This window comes from Eretmochelys imbricata, chromosome 3 (assembly GCF_965152235.1).
Source record: "Eretmochelys imbricata isolate rEreImb1 chromosome 3, rEreImb1.hap1, whole genome shotgun sequence".
NCBI classification, from domain to species: Eukaryota; Metazoa; Chordata; order Testudines; family Cheloniidae; genus Eretmochelys; species Eretmochelys imbricata.
The window spans coordinates 31,204,275-31,219,741 of NC_135574.1; the positions used below are offsets into that span (position 1 = coordinate 31,204,275).

The 15,467-nt window shown below is 37.7% G+C and overlaps 1 protein-coding gene across 4 annotated transcripts in view; it reads right to left on the minus strand.

The window, feature by feature from the left end:
* Positions 1-15,467, minus strand: part of TAF1B (TATA-box binding protein associated factor, RNA polymerase I subunit B) — a 78,060-nt gene that overhangs the window by 26,382 nt on the left and 36,211 nt on the right. For all 4 annotated transcript variants that reach the window (XR_013345555.1, XM_077812540.1, XM_077812538.1 and 1 more), the window contains 6 exons: positions 7,035-7,182; positions 3,652-3,829; positions 3,207-3,253; positions 1,703-1,793; positions 1,144-1,214; positions 172-397 (listed from right to left, as the gene is read on the minus strand). Coding sequence is in view for 3 of the 4 variants with exons in the window: in XM_077812540.1 (XP_077668666.1) it covers positions 172-397; positions 1,144-1,214; positions 1,703-1,793; positions 3,207-3,253; positions 3,652-3,829; positions 7,035-7,182 (761 nt within the window). In the remaining variant the exon portion in view is untranslated. The remainder of the gene's footprint in view (positions 1-171; positions 398-1,143; positions 1,215-1,702; positions 1,794-3,206; positions 3,254-3,651; positions 3,830-7,034; positions 7,183-15,467) is intronic.

Sequence of the window (15,467 nt, forward strand, 5' to 3'; positions counted from 1 at the left end):
AATTATATAACAGCTTAGCATAGGTAAGTCACTAGCCAATGCACAGTCTCAGTCCATAGCTCTCACACTAAATATCTTGTTTAATAAAAATAAAATACCTTACAAAAATTTAATTTTGAGAAACTTTTTCATGAATATTCAACACATTTCCAACAAGAGTCAGATACTCACTTCTCATTACATAGTTTAACTGTACACAACCAATACTTGGTGTTCATGGTTGTAAGTGAATTGCCTTTTTCTTGTAAAACTCCCTCTAGGATATGCCCATGAAAACAATTCCCATCTGTGTTTTCTTCAGCCCAATTTAACTGGAAACTTGAAGGGCTTTGCTTTTCAGCAACTTGCCTTGAACCAGACAGTGCGCCAAACTGTCTTTGTAAGTTCACTACCATTTCTGTACAAAGAGAAACAAAAACCTAAGTCACAGTGTATCATTACATTTTCCCACAAACAGAGTTTATCTTTCTACACAGAACATTAAAATCCTGTTTTAAAAAGTTAATTTGAATTTGTGCTTTTTTCTACCTCTGCATGATATATAGAAAAAGTGTGAAATGTTTATTTTTCTTCTTCTCCTTTTTACATTTGAAATTCAAGTCAGTCTATTTTAAAAACCTCTATTGTGACTGGAACTATTATTAAAGTTATGACCCCATGTAAGTAAAGAGACAAAGTTATAGAGGACCTGAGAGGAGAAGTAATTTTAAATCAGATTGTTTAGAGATCTTTTTAAAAAACGCATTTAACTCCATTTTCTGATAAACATTTTGAAGAAAGGATGTTTTAAGAATTCAAACACCATTACCCTGCCAGTTATGCTATCAGAGCCCACAATACACATGCTCAGACTCCCAAGAGGTACTCCAGCAAAAAAAGACTTTCCCAATATCTTTACAGTAAAAATCCAGTGAAAAGAAAGCTTAAAAAATACAGGCTGCCTTTATACATAATAAAATATCATAAAAAGGGCAAAAGTTCAATTATGCAAAAATCCATTTCAAGTCTCTTGTAATATAAACAATGTATTCTGGTACTCTCATTCTAAATCCCTTTGATAAACAAAAACTTGAACAGGGAAAAAGACAAGAAAATATTCGTATTGTATTGCTCACATTGTTGGCTAAAGAAAATTATACTCACGTCTTTTCTTAAGAACCACAGATTTTTCCTTGGCTGAGTAGAATAGTGGTTTTTCACATTTCCACAGACACCTATCAGTGAAAGAAATACAACTTGGTGAAAAAATAAAAACCAGCACAACCATATCTAAACAAGAAAAGGCAGTCATTTCTCAGGATTGTTATTACAAGTATCCAATATTTTAGGAATAACCTCAAATTGGTAAGTGCCCAGCACCATTATTCACCACCGTGCATAAGAGAAGTCTCTCTTCAAACTGGTGGAGCGGGGCATGGAAGAAGTGCTCTTCATCAATTTTTCACCATTTATTGTAATCAGTTTTGATAGCTTTAATAATTCAGTCACTGGTCACAGAGAGTTTCCATTTAATTAATATGTCAGGCCAAAGTTCTAAGTGTGATGGGAGAAAGAGCATAAGGATTTATTAATTTGCTTTACTCCTCCAAGCTCGTGCGACAGAAATAAGGGTGAAATCCTGGCCCCATTGAAGTCAGTGAGATCACGATTTCACCCAAGATGTTCAACCTCAAAAAAAGTGAGGTACTGAACAATAGCATACCGGGCTCTTTCTTCATCTAATTTCTTCTGTTCCACGTCCACAGACTTCTTTATAATCTTGTACCACTTTTTGAAATCAAACCACAGGCAGCCTGAAGTTAAATCCAAAATTTAGTTTTAGGAAAAGTGATAGAACAAAATAAAATACAGAATGTTAGAAAGGTAGCAGCAGTTAGACCTTTAGCTTTCTTTTTAAATGGGTGTATTGCATATCCTAGACTCTAGATACCTTAAAAATAAATTATATAAAACAGCAGGCAGTGAAGAAACCTATAGGATACCATCAGGGATGTGGAGGAGCCAAATAAGTGGGAGTGAATTGTGTTTCTTTAACTCAGCTCATATAAACACTTTACACTTCTTTGGTTTTCACTCTTTGGCCCTTACCTTGCTGCTAAGAATAGCAGGAGTTAATAAGGCATTTTTTCCCCCTAAGCTCCAAGATTCATCCTCAAAGAGGTGATTTGATTTAGATTTAGTCCTCCCTCTCTATAGAGTAAACCTTTCACCTTTGCAACATGAATTGGCCTCCATACATATAGAATGTGAACTGTTCAAAGGAATGATGAAGGTTGACTGGTCAAAAATTTTAGCTACTTTTAAAGTATTCTTTTTAATTCTTTTTTAAAGTATTCATGGGATTCTGAAAAATTTAAATCAGCTCCCAAAACAAAGAAAAATAGCCTTCCCTTCTAGGCATCCTGCAAACAAAATGTCAACCATATTCCTCCAGCCCCTCCAAAATTCCAATGTCATATCATCGTTCCATATTTATGATTAACTAGAGTAATGAAACATAGCACAAAACCCCCTGTTCTGTGATTTGAGAATAAGTACCTCTCAATTTATGCCTGAACTGTACCACATATGCATTTAAGCAACATACCTAGCACGTGCTATCCCATGACAAGAGGCGTAAGTATGATGTTAGTAAACAAGTATTGTACAAGAATTATAAGAATTCCAAACAGAACCAAGGTGTGGAGTATATTTCAAATAAAACATGCTTAAATAACTAATTTTTGAACATACAAGGTAATGTTTACTCCAAAAAGCAGTGATGTGTATATTCCATGAAGAACAAAATATACATGATATAGCCAAAACTTTTCAGTTGTATTCAAAGAATGCAAGAGCAGAAACAACAGAAGCTATTAAAACTTCAAATATTTTTCAGAAAAAAGTGTATGTTTTGTCTTAAGTGGAAATGTTTTACATTTCTATCTAGTCTAGCCCAACATCACAAATTAACGTTTAAAATTTAGTTAACAGTTAATACTGAAAATGTACATGCTAATGTAGATCCAACAACTCTGCAAATGGGCTTCTAGATTTTTAAATTTACCCCAAAGAAGTAATTGATGCACCATAAAAAACTGATGAAAGCCAAAAAAAGAAAAACCAAACACATTCTTAGGGTCAATAAGTCCATGCCCTACCTAGTTTAATTACAAAATTTAATTTTAAAAATTATATTAGATTCTTTCCACTGACATATTAAGTACCTTCTTTGTTCTTTTGATTTCTTTTTCCAGCCAAGTTTGCAAGTAACCTGAAAAAATATATATTTATCAGATGGATTGTTTTTTTGGAATCATACTTTCCACTTCTGAAACTTTCAAAAAAAAAATATTTAAAACAAAACCGCTGACACCAAAAATTCCACCCATTTTAGCCTTAATCCTATCCTTAAAACAATCAGATTTGGTTATCAATACAGTCAGCTGAGATGTGAACTACTGCTTACTTTTAAACTAAAATTATTAGTTAGCTAAAGGTACAATAGCGTTAAATAATAATCATGAGTTATAGCAAGAAATTGACATTGGCTATTATTGAATCTGCTTTCCATTCTTTGGGCCTGAGTTAGCGGTTTAAAAAAAGTTTTAGTGAAATATTAGAAAATTTGGGCCCTTCTGATGTGAAAGTTTGCTCATAAAACATACTTACCATTCATACTGATCATCTAATAAAAATAGTAATTTGAGCACCACTATAATGATGGCTGCAGCAAGAACATCATATTTTACTTTCCTTGCTGATTTATTCACAGGATCAAGTGTCAGAAAGTCTGTTTCTCCAGCATTGATCTTTTTTACCACTCTGCAAGTCCAGTTGTGCAATTCATCTAATTAAGAAAAAAGTAAAGTAAAATATTGTTAAATGAGCTGTACAGACATGTTAAATATGCCAGTTTCTAACACCTTATAAATACACAGATTTTTTTAAAATACAACTTTTTACCAATATTAACTAAATTAACCTTCAGAACACTCCTATGAGGTAGGCCAGTATGATTTAAAATATATACTATGAAATAGGGAAGAAAAATTACACTTTGAATAAAATACTCATTGGATCCTTTGGATGGAATAATGATGTTGCTAGGCCACCCTGGTCATACCCTAAGTATGGCAGATCTTAAATACATGTTGTACAACCTTTAACTTGTTTGCAGAATCAGGGTCTAACTTTACTTCAAGTAGTCCTGTAGATTTAAATAGAACTACTCCCAGTAATAAAATTAAACGTGTGTGTAAGTGATTGCAGAAACAAGGCCTGAAGTGACACAGTTTAAAGTTTATAATGCTAATCTGAACTACTCTCTGTTTAAACCACAAAAGGAAAGAAAGTCAAAGACATCAATATTATTCCAACACCAGTTGTACTGCATCTGAACAGTCCAATATTACTGTATACTTATTTTCACTGGTGCAAAATCCCCACATTTCTTACCTTTCCAGTTTAGCAAGAAACTCAGGAACTGATTACATCATCAGATTCCAAAACGATTAGCAATATCTTGCTATATTCTGACTGAGTACAACATTAGTTCAGCTATACTTTCTATTTCCACAGCAGCTATTGCTTGTAAGGAGTTAAATTAGTACAAGACCTGATCTTAATTTTCCAGTTGTCACCTTCATACACAACACTAAACACACAGAGACTATGCATCAAACCACTAAAATTCCTGAAAATAAAAATGTTACCAACAATAGCATCACTTACACAAGAAAGTTTCAATATGTTTAAATAGTGAATAATAAAAGAAAAAAATGACTTCTCATAATTCAACACTGTCCCAAGGGGATATTATCAATTCACTGTAGCCTAAATCACATAATGTATTCCCACCCAGCTTCCCCCCCCCCCCCCAAGTTTTTTATTAAGGCAAAGTTACAATAAAACATTAATGTACTACAGCATACATTACTTATTCAGGATCAGATTAATATTTAAAGAACCTGGATAAAGCTTCTGGATTCCAGGTTGGAAAGCCCTCCCTTCTCTGAGAAGGCTAGAAATGGGTAACCAAATTTTTAAATACCTATCCTCTTTTTGGTGATTCTCTTGATACAAAAGCTTTTCCATTACAAGGACAGTCCATATTTTACTATACCATAATTCCAAAGGAGGAAGGGTCACCACTTTCCAGTAACGTGCAACCGAAGTCTAGCTGCTAACAATAAAAATATATTTTGTCATTTTGTTTAAAATGTAGATTTCCCGGAGCAATAAGTAAGCAGGTCAGGAGATCTTTAAGAAGTTGGTATTCTGTCATAGGATTAATTTCTTCAATAATTTTCTCCCAAAACAGTCTAATTCCTGGACACAATCACATGTGCAGTATTTTCCCCTTTCCCTGCAAACCCTCCAACAGAGCACTTCCCTAGGAGCAAAAACAGGATGGATCTTAATTGGAGTCAAAGGCCACCTACACAGTAATTTATACAAATTTTCTTTATGAGCTACACAAATTGAAGATGTATATCCCCTTTCCCATACAGAGACACAGTCATCCAAATCAATTACTTTGTCCAAATCCCTCTCCCACCCTGTTATTCCTTTTTCAGATAGTCACTAATTCTTTTTATGTTAAGTTTTATTGTGGATTCCATTTGTTGCTCCTTTGTAACTATTCTTCTTTTGTAGTAATTTTAAAAGGTCTGATAGCTTTGAATTTCTTTGTAGTAAGTCTGAAAACTGCAGACCTACAGACCATCCTCAAGTCACGTAGTTGATATTTCAAGATTTCAAAATAATGTAATGTTACATATAATGTAAATGCTACACAGGCACAGAATGATTAAAAGATGGAATATCCAGTCTGGAATTCTAGCTCTAAATGTGAGCTTTCTTCTTTTTACACATTCAAATGTGACCGTAAATAAGAACTGCAAGCTCACACAGTGAGAAGAATTGTTGTATTCTCATAAAATATCTGATACGTATGAAAAATAAATTACCATTTCTAAACTATTCAGTGAAAACAGCCATCTTGACTAACTGGGCCACTTGTGATACCTGCAGCATAGAAGCCCAATATATATAGCATATATACTAGTTTCTATAGTCATTTGTTAGATAATCTTGAATGTTTACTATTTAAACAAAAAGCATGGAATGTTTACACAGCACTAATTCTGATGTTAACTCAGAAATCAAGCAAGTCAGAAACTGATTTACAGTCCCTGACACTGTGACCCCAGAGAACTAGAATCACAAGGTACTTTTCATTTCAGTTTGTAAATACTGAGAAATCTCCAACTGAGCTTCAGATAGTTGTACAGAGAAAAATGGGATTATTTCTTTTAATTTCTTTGACCAGATTTTATATATTTTAATATAACTTAAATTGAAAACTTACTGAAATTAGCTACAGTTGCACAGAAAATAAGTCTCAAAAGTCACTTTTAAAAATGAATATTAGCGATTCAAATATACGTCAAAACATGTTTACATTGAGATAAAGCAACAGAAGCAATTGCAATATGAACTCCCTAAAAAACAGAGTTTAAAGTGGAAATCATGAAGCGTCCCCTAACTACAGTGGCACTCAAGAACAACCTTATAAAAATTTATATATACAATGAACATCAGCTCTCATGAAATTAAAAATGAGTACCACACACAGGGCTTGATCCTGCAAAGTGCTCTCCTCCAATCTAGCAAAGGACTTAAACACATGCTTAACTTTAAGAATATGAACAGTCCTAAGGACGATTGGCAGGATTATTTACATGCTTAAAGTAAGCATATTGTTAAGCACTTTGCTGGGTCAGGGTGCTCAGAACCTTGCAGGATCAAGCCCATAATAATTATTTTAAATGTTCAGCCAACTTATTAAATTATTTCTGTAGTAATTATCTTTGGAGTTTCATAACTAAATGTTAAGAAACTTAGAAGGAAGAGGGGAAGCACTGTCATATCACTATGATAAGGCTGGTATGTGAATAGTTCATCAGTTCCTTTGCTAGAGAGCCTTAGCAGTTTTAGAGAATACAAAGGCCAAGGTTTAAATAGACGGTAAATTTAAGAGGCGTATTTACCAGGTAAGTTGGCTTCCATCAGATATTTAATGCACAAGATGTTTGGATGAAGAAAGCAGCTATCAGTTATAGCTGGAAAACAAGGCAAATCTAAAAACGCTGCAAGTTCAGACATCTTGTTATGCACATCTTCATACACAGGCCAAGACTGAAAAACAAAATAGGTTTAAAAAGTTTCTTCTGTTTTGTTTTTAGATTTTACCCCAGCATCTTTAGCTATCTGTTTTTAATTCAAATTCTACATTATTGTTATACAGAAACGTTCATGCCCTTCCTTTAGCACCTCTACAAGCATTGGTATGTATTATGCAGGATACTCTTTGGAGCTGGAACCTTGTTCATAACATGTGTTTGTGAGGCAGTAAGGTTCCCCCAAAAAATAAATAAATAAAAAAAATACCCTAAAGCACTGCAAATTTAGCATGAACTCTCAAAGCTAGATAGATAACAATCTGTAGCTCTGTAACATAACTTCATACAAAAATCCCTTTCAAATTTCCATACTAATTCATAGAAATAATCTTGCAACTGTCTCCTTTCGAATCTATTAACCACATGAAGAAAGATTTCCAAGCTCCCACTGTAACATTAATTCTAGATAAAAACATTACTTATGATCAGACTCTTACTTGGTCACAATGAGCTCAACAGGATTACCTGAGGAATAAAGAACATAAAGGGCAGCAGAATGTGACCTTATTTCTCAAGAGAAACAAGGTGGGTCAGATATCATCTTTTATTGGACCAAATTTTGTTGGTGAGAGAGACAAGTTTCTGAGCTTATACAGCGCTCTTCTTCAAGTCTGGAAAACTTACTCCAAGTGTCACAGCTAAATGCAAGGTGGAACAGATTGTTTAGTGTAAGTAGTTCACATATATTTCAAGGGACCATTCAAGGTAAAGTGGCCCATTACCATCCCTCCAGTCACAGGAACAAAAGGAAGGAGATGTGAAGGGTTGTTAGTGAATTATAGATTTTTGTAATAAGCCATAAATCCAGTGTGTCTATTCAGCGCATGATTTTTATTGTCTAGCAAAGTTATGAATTTAAGCTCCCAGGCTCATCTTTTGAAAGTGTTGTGCAGGTTTCCTTGGGGGATGAGGACTGATAGGTCAAATACTGAATGATCACTTTGCGAAAAGCGTTCACCCACAGATGGGGTATTTTTTGTCTTTTATCATTTTGCTGTGTGAGTTCATTCATGAGTGTGGCGATTAGGAGTCTAACTACACAGTATGCCAACATTTTTATGGCTGATTTAGAACAACGCTTCCTCAGCTCTCGTCCCCTAAAGCCCCTACTCTACTTGCGCTATATTGATGACATCTTCATCATCTGGACCCATGGAAAAGAAGCCCTTGAGGAATTCCACCATGATTTCAACAATTTCCATCCCACCATCAACCTCAGCCTGGTCCAGTCCACACAAGAGATCCACTTCCTGGACACTACAGTGCTAATAAACAATGGTCACATAAACACCACCCTATACCGGAAACCTACTGACCGCTATTCCTACCTGCATGCCTCCAGCTTTCACCCTGACCACACCACACGATCCATCGTCTACAGCCAAGCTCTGCGATACAACCGCATTTGCTCCAACCCCTCAGACAGAGACAAACACCTACAAGATCTCTGTCAAGCTTTCTTACAACTACAATACCCACCTGCGGAAGTAAAGAAACAGATTGATAGAGCCAGAAGAGTTCCCAGAAGTTACCTACTACAGGACAGGCCTAACAAAGAAAATAACAGAACGCCACTAGCCGTCACCTTCAGCCCCCAACTAAAACCCCTCCAACGCATTATTAAGGATCTACAACCTATCCTAAAGGATGACCCAACACTCTCACAAATCTTGGGAGACAGGCCAGTCCTTGCCTACAGACAGCCCCGCAACCTGAAGCAAATACTCACCAACAACCACATACCACACAACAGAACCACTAACCCAGGAACTTATCCTTGCAACAAAGCCCGTTGCCAATTGTGCCCACATATCTATTCAGGGGACACCATCACAGGGCCTAATAACATCAGCCACACTATCAGAGGCTCGTTCACCTGCACATCCACCAATGTGATTTATGCCATCATGTGCCAGCAATGCCCCTCTGCCATGTACATTGGTCAAACTGGACAGTCTCTACGTAAAAGAATAAATGGACACAAATCAGATGTCAAGAATTATAACATTCATAAACCAGTCGGAGAACACTTCAATCTCTCTGGTCACGCAATCACAGACATGAAGGTCGCTATCTTAAAACAAAAAAACTTCAAATCCAGACTCCAGCGAGAAACTGCTGAATTGGAATTCATTTGCAAATTGGATACTATTAATTTAGGCTTAAATAGAGACTGGGAGTGGCTAAGTCATTATGCAAGGTAGCCTATTTCCTCTCGTTTTTTCCTCCTCCCCCCCCCCCCCCAGATGTTCTGGTTTAACTTGGATTTAAACTTGGAGAGTGGTCAGTTTGGACGAGCTATTACCAGCAGGAGAGTGAGTCTGTGTGTGTATGGGGGTGGGTTTTTGGAGGGGGGTGAGGGAGTGAGAGAACCTGGATTTGTGCAGGAAATGGCCTAACTTCATTATCATGCACATTGTGTAAAGAGTTGTCACTTTGGACGGGCTATCACCAGCAGGAGAGTGAATTTGTGTGGGGGGGTGGAGGGTGAGAAAACCTGGATTTGTGCTGGAAATGGCCTAATCTGACGATTACTTTAGATAAGCTATTACCAGCAGGACAGTGGGGTGGGAGGAGGTATTGTTTCATATTCTCTGTGTATATATAAAGTCTGCTGCAGTTTCCACGGTATGTATCTGATGAAGTGAGCTGTAGCTCACGAAAGCTCATACTCAAATAAATTGGTTAGTCTCTAAGGTGCCACAAGTGCTCCTTTTCTTCTTTCTAACTACACATAGTTGCTATTGGAGCATTTAGTGCACTGGATAAGATATGCCAATCACAACATGTGGTGTATGTCTTGAAAGGTGTGTCATGAGGGGTGTTTATCATTGTAATAGTGGAGATGTGTTTGCAAGTTTTGCATCTGTTGTTCTGGCAGGGTCCAGCGCCGTTTTGAGTGGACATGTTCTGGTCTGTGGGGACCTTGCTCCTAATGATGAGTATGGAGAGGTTGGGGGTGGGGGGTGTTTGAAGGCCAAAGAGGCGGTTCAGGAAAGATTTCTTTCAGGATGGGGGTCTTCATCGATCATGGATTGAACTTGTTTGATGATACCCTATATAGGTTCCAGTGTGGGGTGACAGGTGACAACTGGAGGTGGGCGATTGGAGAGAGTTTTATTTCTGTGTTGAAGCAGTTCTCTCTGGTATTTGGGTGGCCCGTTCCATGATGTGATCTACTTCCCTGACGGAGCATCCTTGTTTGGTGAAGGCAGTTTTGATTGTGTTACGGTGTATATCTTGGACTTCCTCCTCGGAGCATATTCTGTGGATCTGAGCGTCTTGCTGTAGAAAACAGATTTCTTGGTGTGTTTGGGATAGTTAAGAACATAAGAATGGCCATACAAGGTCAGACCAAAGATCCATCAAGACCAGTATCCTGCCCTCTGACAGTGGCCAATGGTAGGTGCCCCAAAAGGAATGAACAGACAGGTTATCATCAAGTGATCCATGCCCTCTCACCCAATCCCAGCTTCTGGCAAACAGAGGCTAGGGACACTACTCCTGCCCATATAAAGGTAGGTACGGTAATCAATGGGTTTCTTGCATATATTTGTCTCTAGGGTTCCATTGTTGAAGATGCTTATGGTGTCCAGGAAGTTAATGCTGGTGTGGGAGTGCTTCAGAGAGAGTTTAATGGACAGGTGGTAGTTGATAAAATTGTGGTGAAAATCTAGGAAGGAGCTGAAGTCATCTGTCCAATGGATGAAAATATCTTTGATGCATCTCAGGTGCACCATTGGCTTCATGGTGCATTTGTCCAGCAATTCTTCCAGGTAGCCCATAAAGAGGTTGGCATTTTGGAGAGCCATTTTAAATACCCAGGACTGTTCCCATGGTTTGGGCAAAATGGGTTCTGTTGAATGTAAAATTGTTATGGGTGAGAATGAAATGGATGAATCTGGCGATATGTTTGGGGTGAATATCTGAGGGTTGTCCATTGTCTTGTAAATATTAGTGGCAGGCAGCTACGCCATCCATCATTGGAGGGATGTTCGTGTACAGGGAGGTGACCTCCATGGTAGTGAAGATGGTGTTCCGAGGGAGGTTGTTAATATTATGAAGTTTGTGGAGGAAGTTAGTTGTATCCTGGAAGAAGCTGACCCTTTGTGTGATGAGTGGTTTGAGAATGGTTTCTATGAGTCCCAATAGTACTTCAGTAGGAGTGCCGTGGCCAGATATTGGACTACAAGGTGGACAGAAAGCTGGCTAGCTCGTTAGGCTCAAAAGGTAGTGATCAATGGCTCCATGTCTAGTTGGCAGCCAGTATCAAGTGGAGTGCTCCAAGGGTTGGTCCTGGGACCGGTTTTGTTCAATATCTTCATAAATGATCGGGAGGATGGTGTGGATTGCACCCTCAGCAAGTTTGCAGATGACACTAGACTGGGAGGAGAGGTAGATACGCTGGAAGGTAGGGATAGGATACAGTGGGCCCTAGACAAATTAGAGGATTGGGCTAAAAGAAATCTGATGAGGTTCAACAAGGACAAGTGTAGAGTCCTGCACTTAGGACGGAAGAATCCCATGCACTGCTACAGACTAGGGACACAGTGGCTAGGCAGCAGTTCTGCAGAAAAGGACGTAGGGGTGACAGTGGACGAGAATTTGGATATGAGTCAACAGTGTGCCCTTGTTGCCAAGAAGGCCAATGGCATTTTGGGACGTATATGTACGGGCATTGCCAGCAGATCGAGGGATGTGATCGTTCCCCTCTATTCAACATTGGTGAGGCCTCATCTGGAGTACTGTGTCCAGTTTTGGGCCCCACACTACAAGAAGGATGTGGAAAAATTGGAAAGAGTCCAGCGGAGGGCAACAAAAAAGATTAGGGGGCTGGAGCATATGATTTAAGAGGAGAGGCTGAGGGAACTGGGATTACTTAGTCTGCAGAAGAGAAGAATGAGGGGGGATTTGATAGCTGCTTTCAACTACCTGAAAGGGGGTTCCAAAGAGGATGGATCTAGACTGTTCTCAGTGGTACTAGATGACAAAACAAGAAGTAATGGTCTCAAGTTGCAGTGGGGGAGGTTTAGGTTGGATATTAGGAAAATCTTTTTCACTAGGAGGGTGGTGAAGCACTGGAATGGGTTACCTAGGGAGGTCATAGAATCTCCTTCCTTAGATGTTTTTAAGGTCAAGCTTGACAAAGCCCTGGCTGGGATGATTTAGTTGGGGATTGGTCCTGCTTTGAGCAGGGGGTTGGACTAGATGACCTCCTGAAGTCCCTTCCAACCCTGATATTCTAGGATTCGGTGATATTATGGGTTCCCTTGTTTGTGTATCTTGGGAAGCATATAGGCGTTCGTGGAGGATGAGTATATAGAGTCTCTTGGAGTTGTTTGGGGAAGGATTTGATGAGATTCTTAAATTCCTAGGTAAATTGTTGTGCGGGGTCTTCTTTGAATTCTTTATAGTAGGTGGACTGAATAGTGACACTGGATTTATGGCTTATTACAACAATCTATAACCCACTAAAAACCCCTCCCCTCCCTGCAGCTGCTTCTCCTCCCGCTTTCTTTCCTCTGCTACTTTATGTTTCTGGCCCCAATTCAGCAAAGTTGTAAACCATGTGCTTATGTCTATTCATATTTAGCAAAATGTTTAAGTACATACATCACTATAGTGTCAATTTTAAGCACACGCTTAATCCAGTGCAGGCTTTACTGCTCTGCTGAATAAGAATGAACTGCTGAACTGGGGCCTCTATTTTTGAAATCTTATAACCCAAGCTAAAAAAAAAAAAAAAAGTTCAATAATTATGCTATCAAGAACAACCGAAATTCAATAGTCTCTTTTTGTTACATTACGTGATGTTTAACTCTTTTAATATAGGCAATTCAACTGTCATTCACACTTAACAGTTTTGAATGATTGCAAACAGTATGTCCATTTTTAAAAGGTGCCCCAAGCCTGCAATGAATTAAGAATGTGCTTAACTTTAAGCATGTGAATAGTTCTACTGAAGTCACTTAAAGTTACAGGAGTAACTTTTATAAAAGTGTTTTTTAGTTCCTTATTCTTCTAAACAAACAGTGATGAAAAGTAGTCTCCTCACCTGTTAGGCTTATCTTGAGATAAAAGAAATACATGTGTTACCAGAATACTACAAAATCAAGGTACACAGTCCCCTCCAATCAGTCTAAGAAGCAATTCATCAGCTTTACAACAGAATAATCGTGGAAGAAAAAATTTAAACAGTCAGGATTTCAAGTTTGAAATTATATACATTCTTTTATGCATAAATTTCAAAATCAGTGGAATATCAATTTCCTAGTGCCCTGAAAGAGCACACTGGAAAATCAACAGATAATGCAAATAGATACAGTGCAAAAATAATATACTTAATTAGATATAGTGGAGATGGAACTTTCCCATGAGAATAAGAAACACAAATACAGATCTGCCTAAATATCAATCAGGCACCGTGTTAAAGATTAAAAGTGAGGTACATAAGGAACTCATAGCAGCTTAAATGCATCATTTCTCAGTCACTAAAGAACACCACCACGGTTATTTAAGCATTCACGGTACTTCACAAAAAGTTATGAAGAGCTTTTGTTCAGTTTTTTCAAACCAAATTCAAGGTTTAATTTTATGATAAGATAGTAAAGATCAGCTTTTTAAGTGATGTAAAATACTACTCCCTACATAATGGTATTTCGTTTGTGGTGTTGTTTTTCATTGCAAATAGTTCAAAAGGATACAAACAACCTAAAATACTCCTGTGTGACCTCTTTTTAAGGATGTTTTTGAGTATAAATAGACAGGAGTGCTCTCCCTTGGGTATGTGTTCACAATGGATTTAATAGAATTGGGACACATAATACACTTGGAGGAGCACACTAATTCATGACAAGGCCTCCCCAACCAAACCCTTCTCTTGATTCCTCCTTCCTCCTGTGGTTTAAACCCCAACAGCCTGTTTACATTTTTTCCTATTACAAAGAGATAGATAATTACAATGCTAGATTGAGTGACTTATGCATTACCAAAAGCACATAGATTCTGTTTTCTTCATGTCTGTAAATAGCAGGTAGAAGTTGAAATTAAACAACACACAAGATCATTTTCTACCAGGAACCTAGTTAGTTGGGGGTGACAATGGCTGTAGAGAGCTCTATTATTCAGAAAGCACTGAAACATCTTAATAACAAACATTTTACAGTTTAACGTCAAAAGAGCTATTAGCTTTTGCGGTGAAGTTCCCATGTGAAAATTTTCACTCCTACTTCTGCAGTCTACCACACAAAGAATGTATTCATGTTACAGCAGTAAAGGAGGAGGGGTTTTATTTCATTCAGTTTATAAAATATGTTCCCATATCTGGGTACATATATTCACCGTACACAAAATTTATAGCAAACGTCAAACTGCCCTGCCTCAAAACTCATCATCTTCCACCCATCTACTTATGTGTCCCTCCCCAGAAAAAGCCTGATAGAACAAGTCATCCTGAAAGTCAACCAAGTCAGGCTTTGATTAACCAATAATTGAAGCAAGTTTTGGAGTCACGGCCCTCTCAACTGAGAATGCCCTGCCTCCAGCACCTCATGATTAAATTCAGGGAAGGAGTGGTTTGAGATGTTAGATCATATGCCTCAGATTACCAAAGAATAATTTTTTTTTGTTACCCAATATCAAAGTTTATCTTCACATTGCATATTTTCATCTGTGTTTGTGCTAAATATTTACAAGGGCTCCCCTATCCATCTCTTTCTGGAATTATTGTGCTTTTGTTTACTGTTCCCAGTCCTTGGGAGTCCCCCAAACAGTTTGTAACTCTCAGCTACAACTTCATGATGGCATTTTATAATTCCAAAGATCAAGGACAGAAGAACCATTATAATACGTATGACCACCAGATGATAGTCTTCTCATACTTTTGGCAAACTGGAGTTTCTTGAAGACGGATGTGGGAGATTCAGTTGTCTTGATGTGGATGCAACTGCTATTGGGGAGCAATTTCTTTGCAGCTCTTTTGGTCTTTGAAAGGTCCTTTATCTCTTGTCTCCACATACTATAAAACAAGATACTTTGAATCTAGAAGGTAGTAAGGGAATTTGATACTACATGAGAATATCTACTATACTTTTATCCCTCACTGTTTAATGTAACTCACAAGGCAGACTATTCTGTAGGAATATTAGCACCTGGAATATGGTATCCAGTGTGCTACATGTTGGATTGTTTCAATTAGCTAATTCTTTTATCATTCAGAGCTCTCTGGGAGAATTTTTTTCC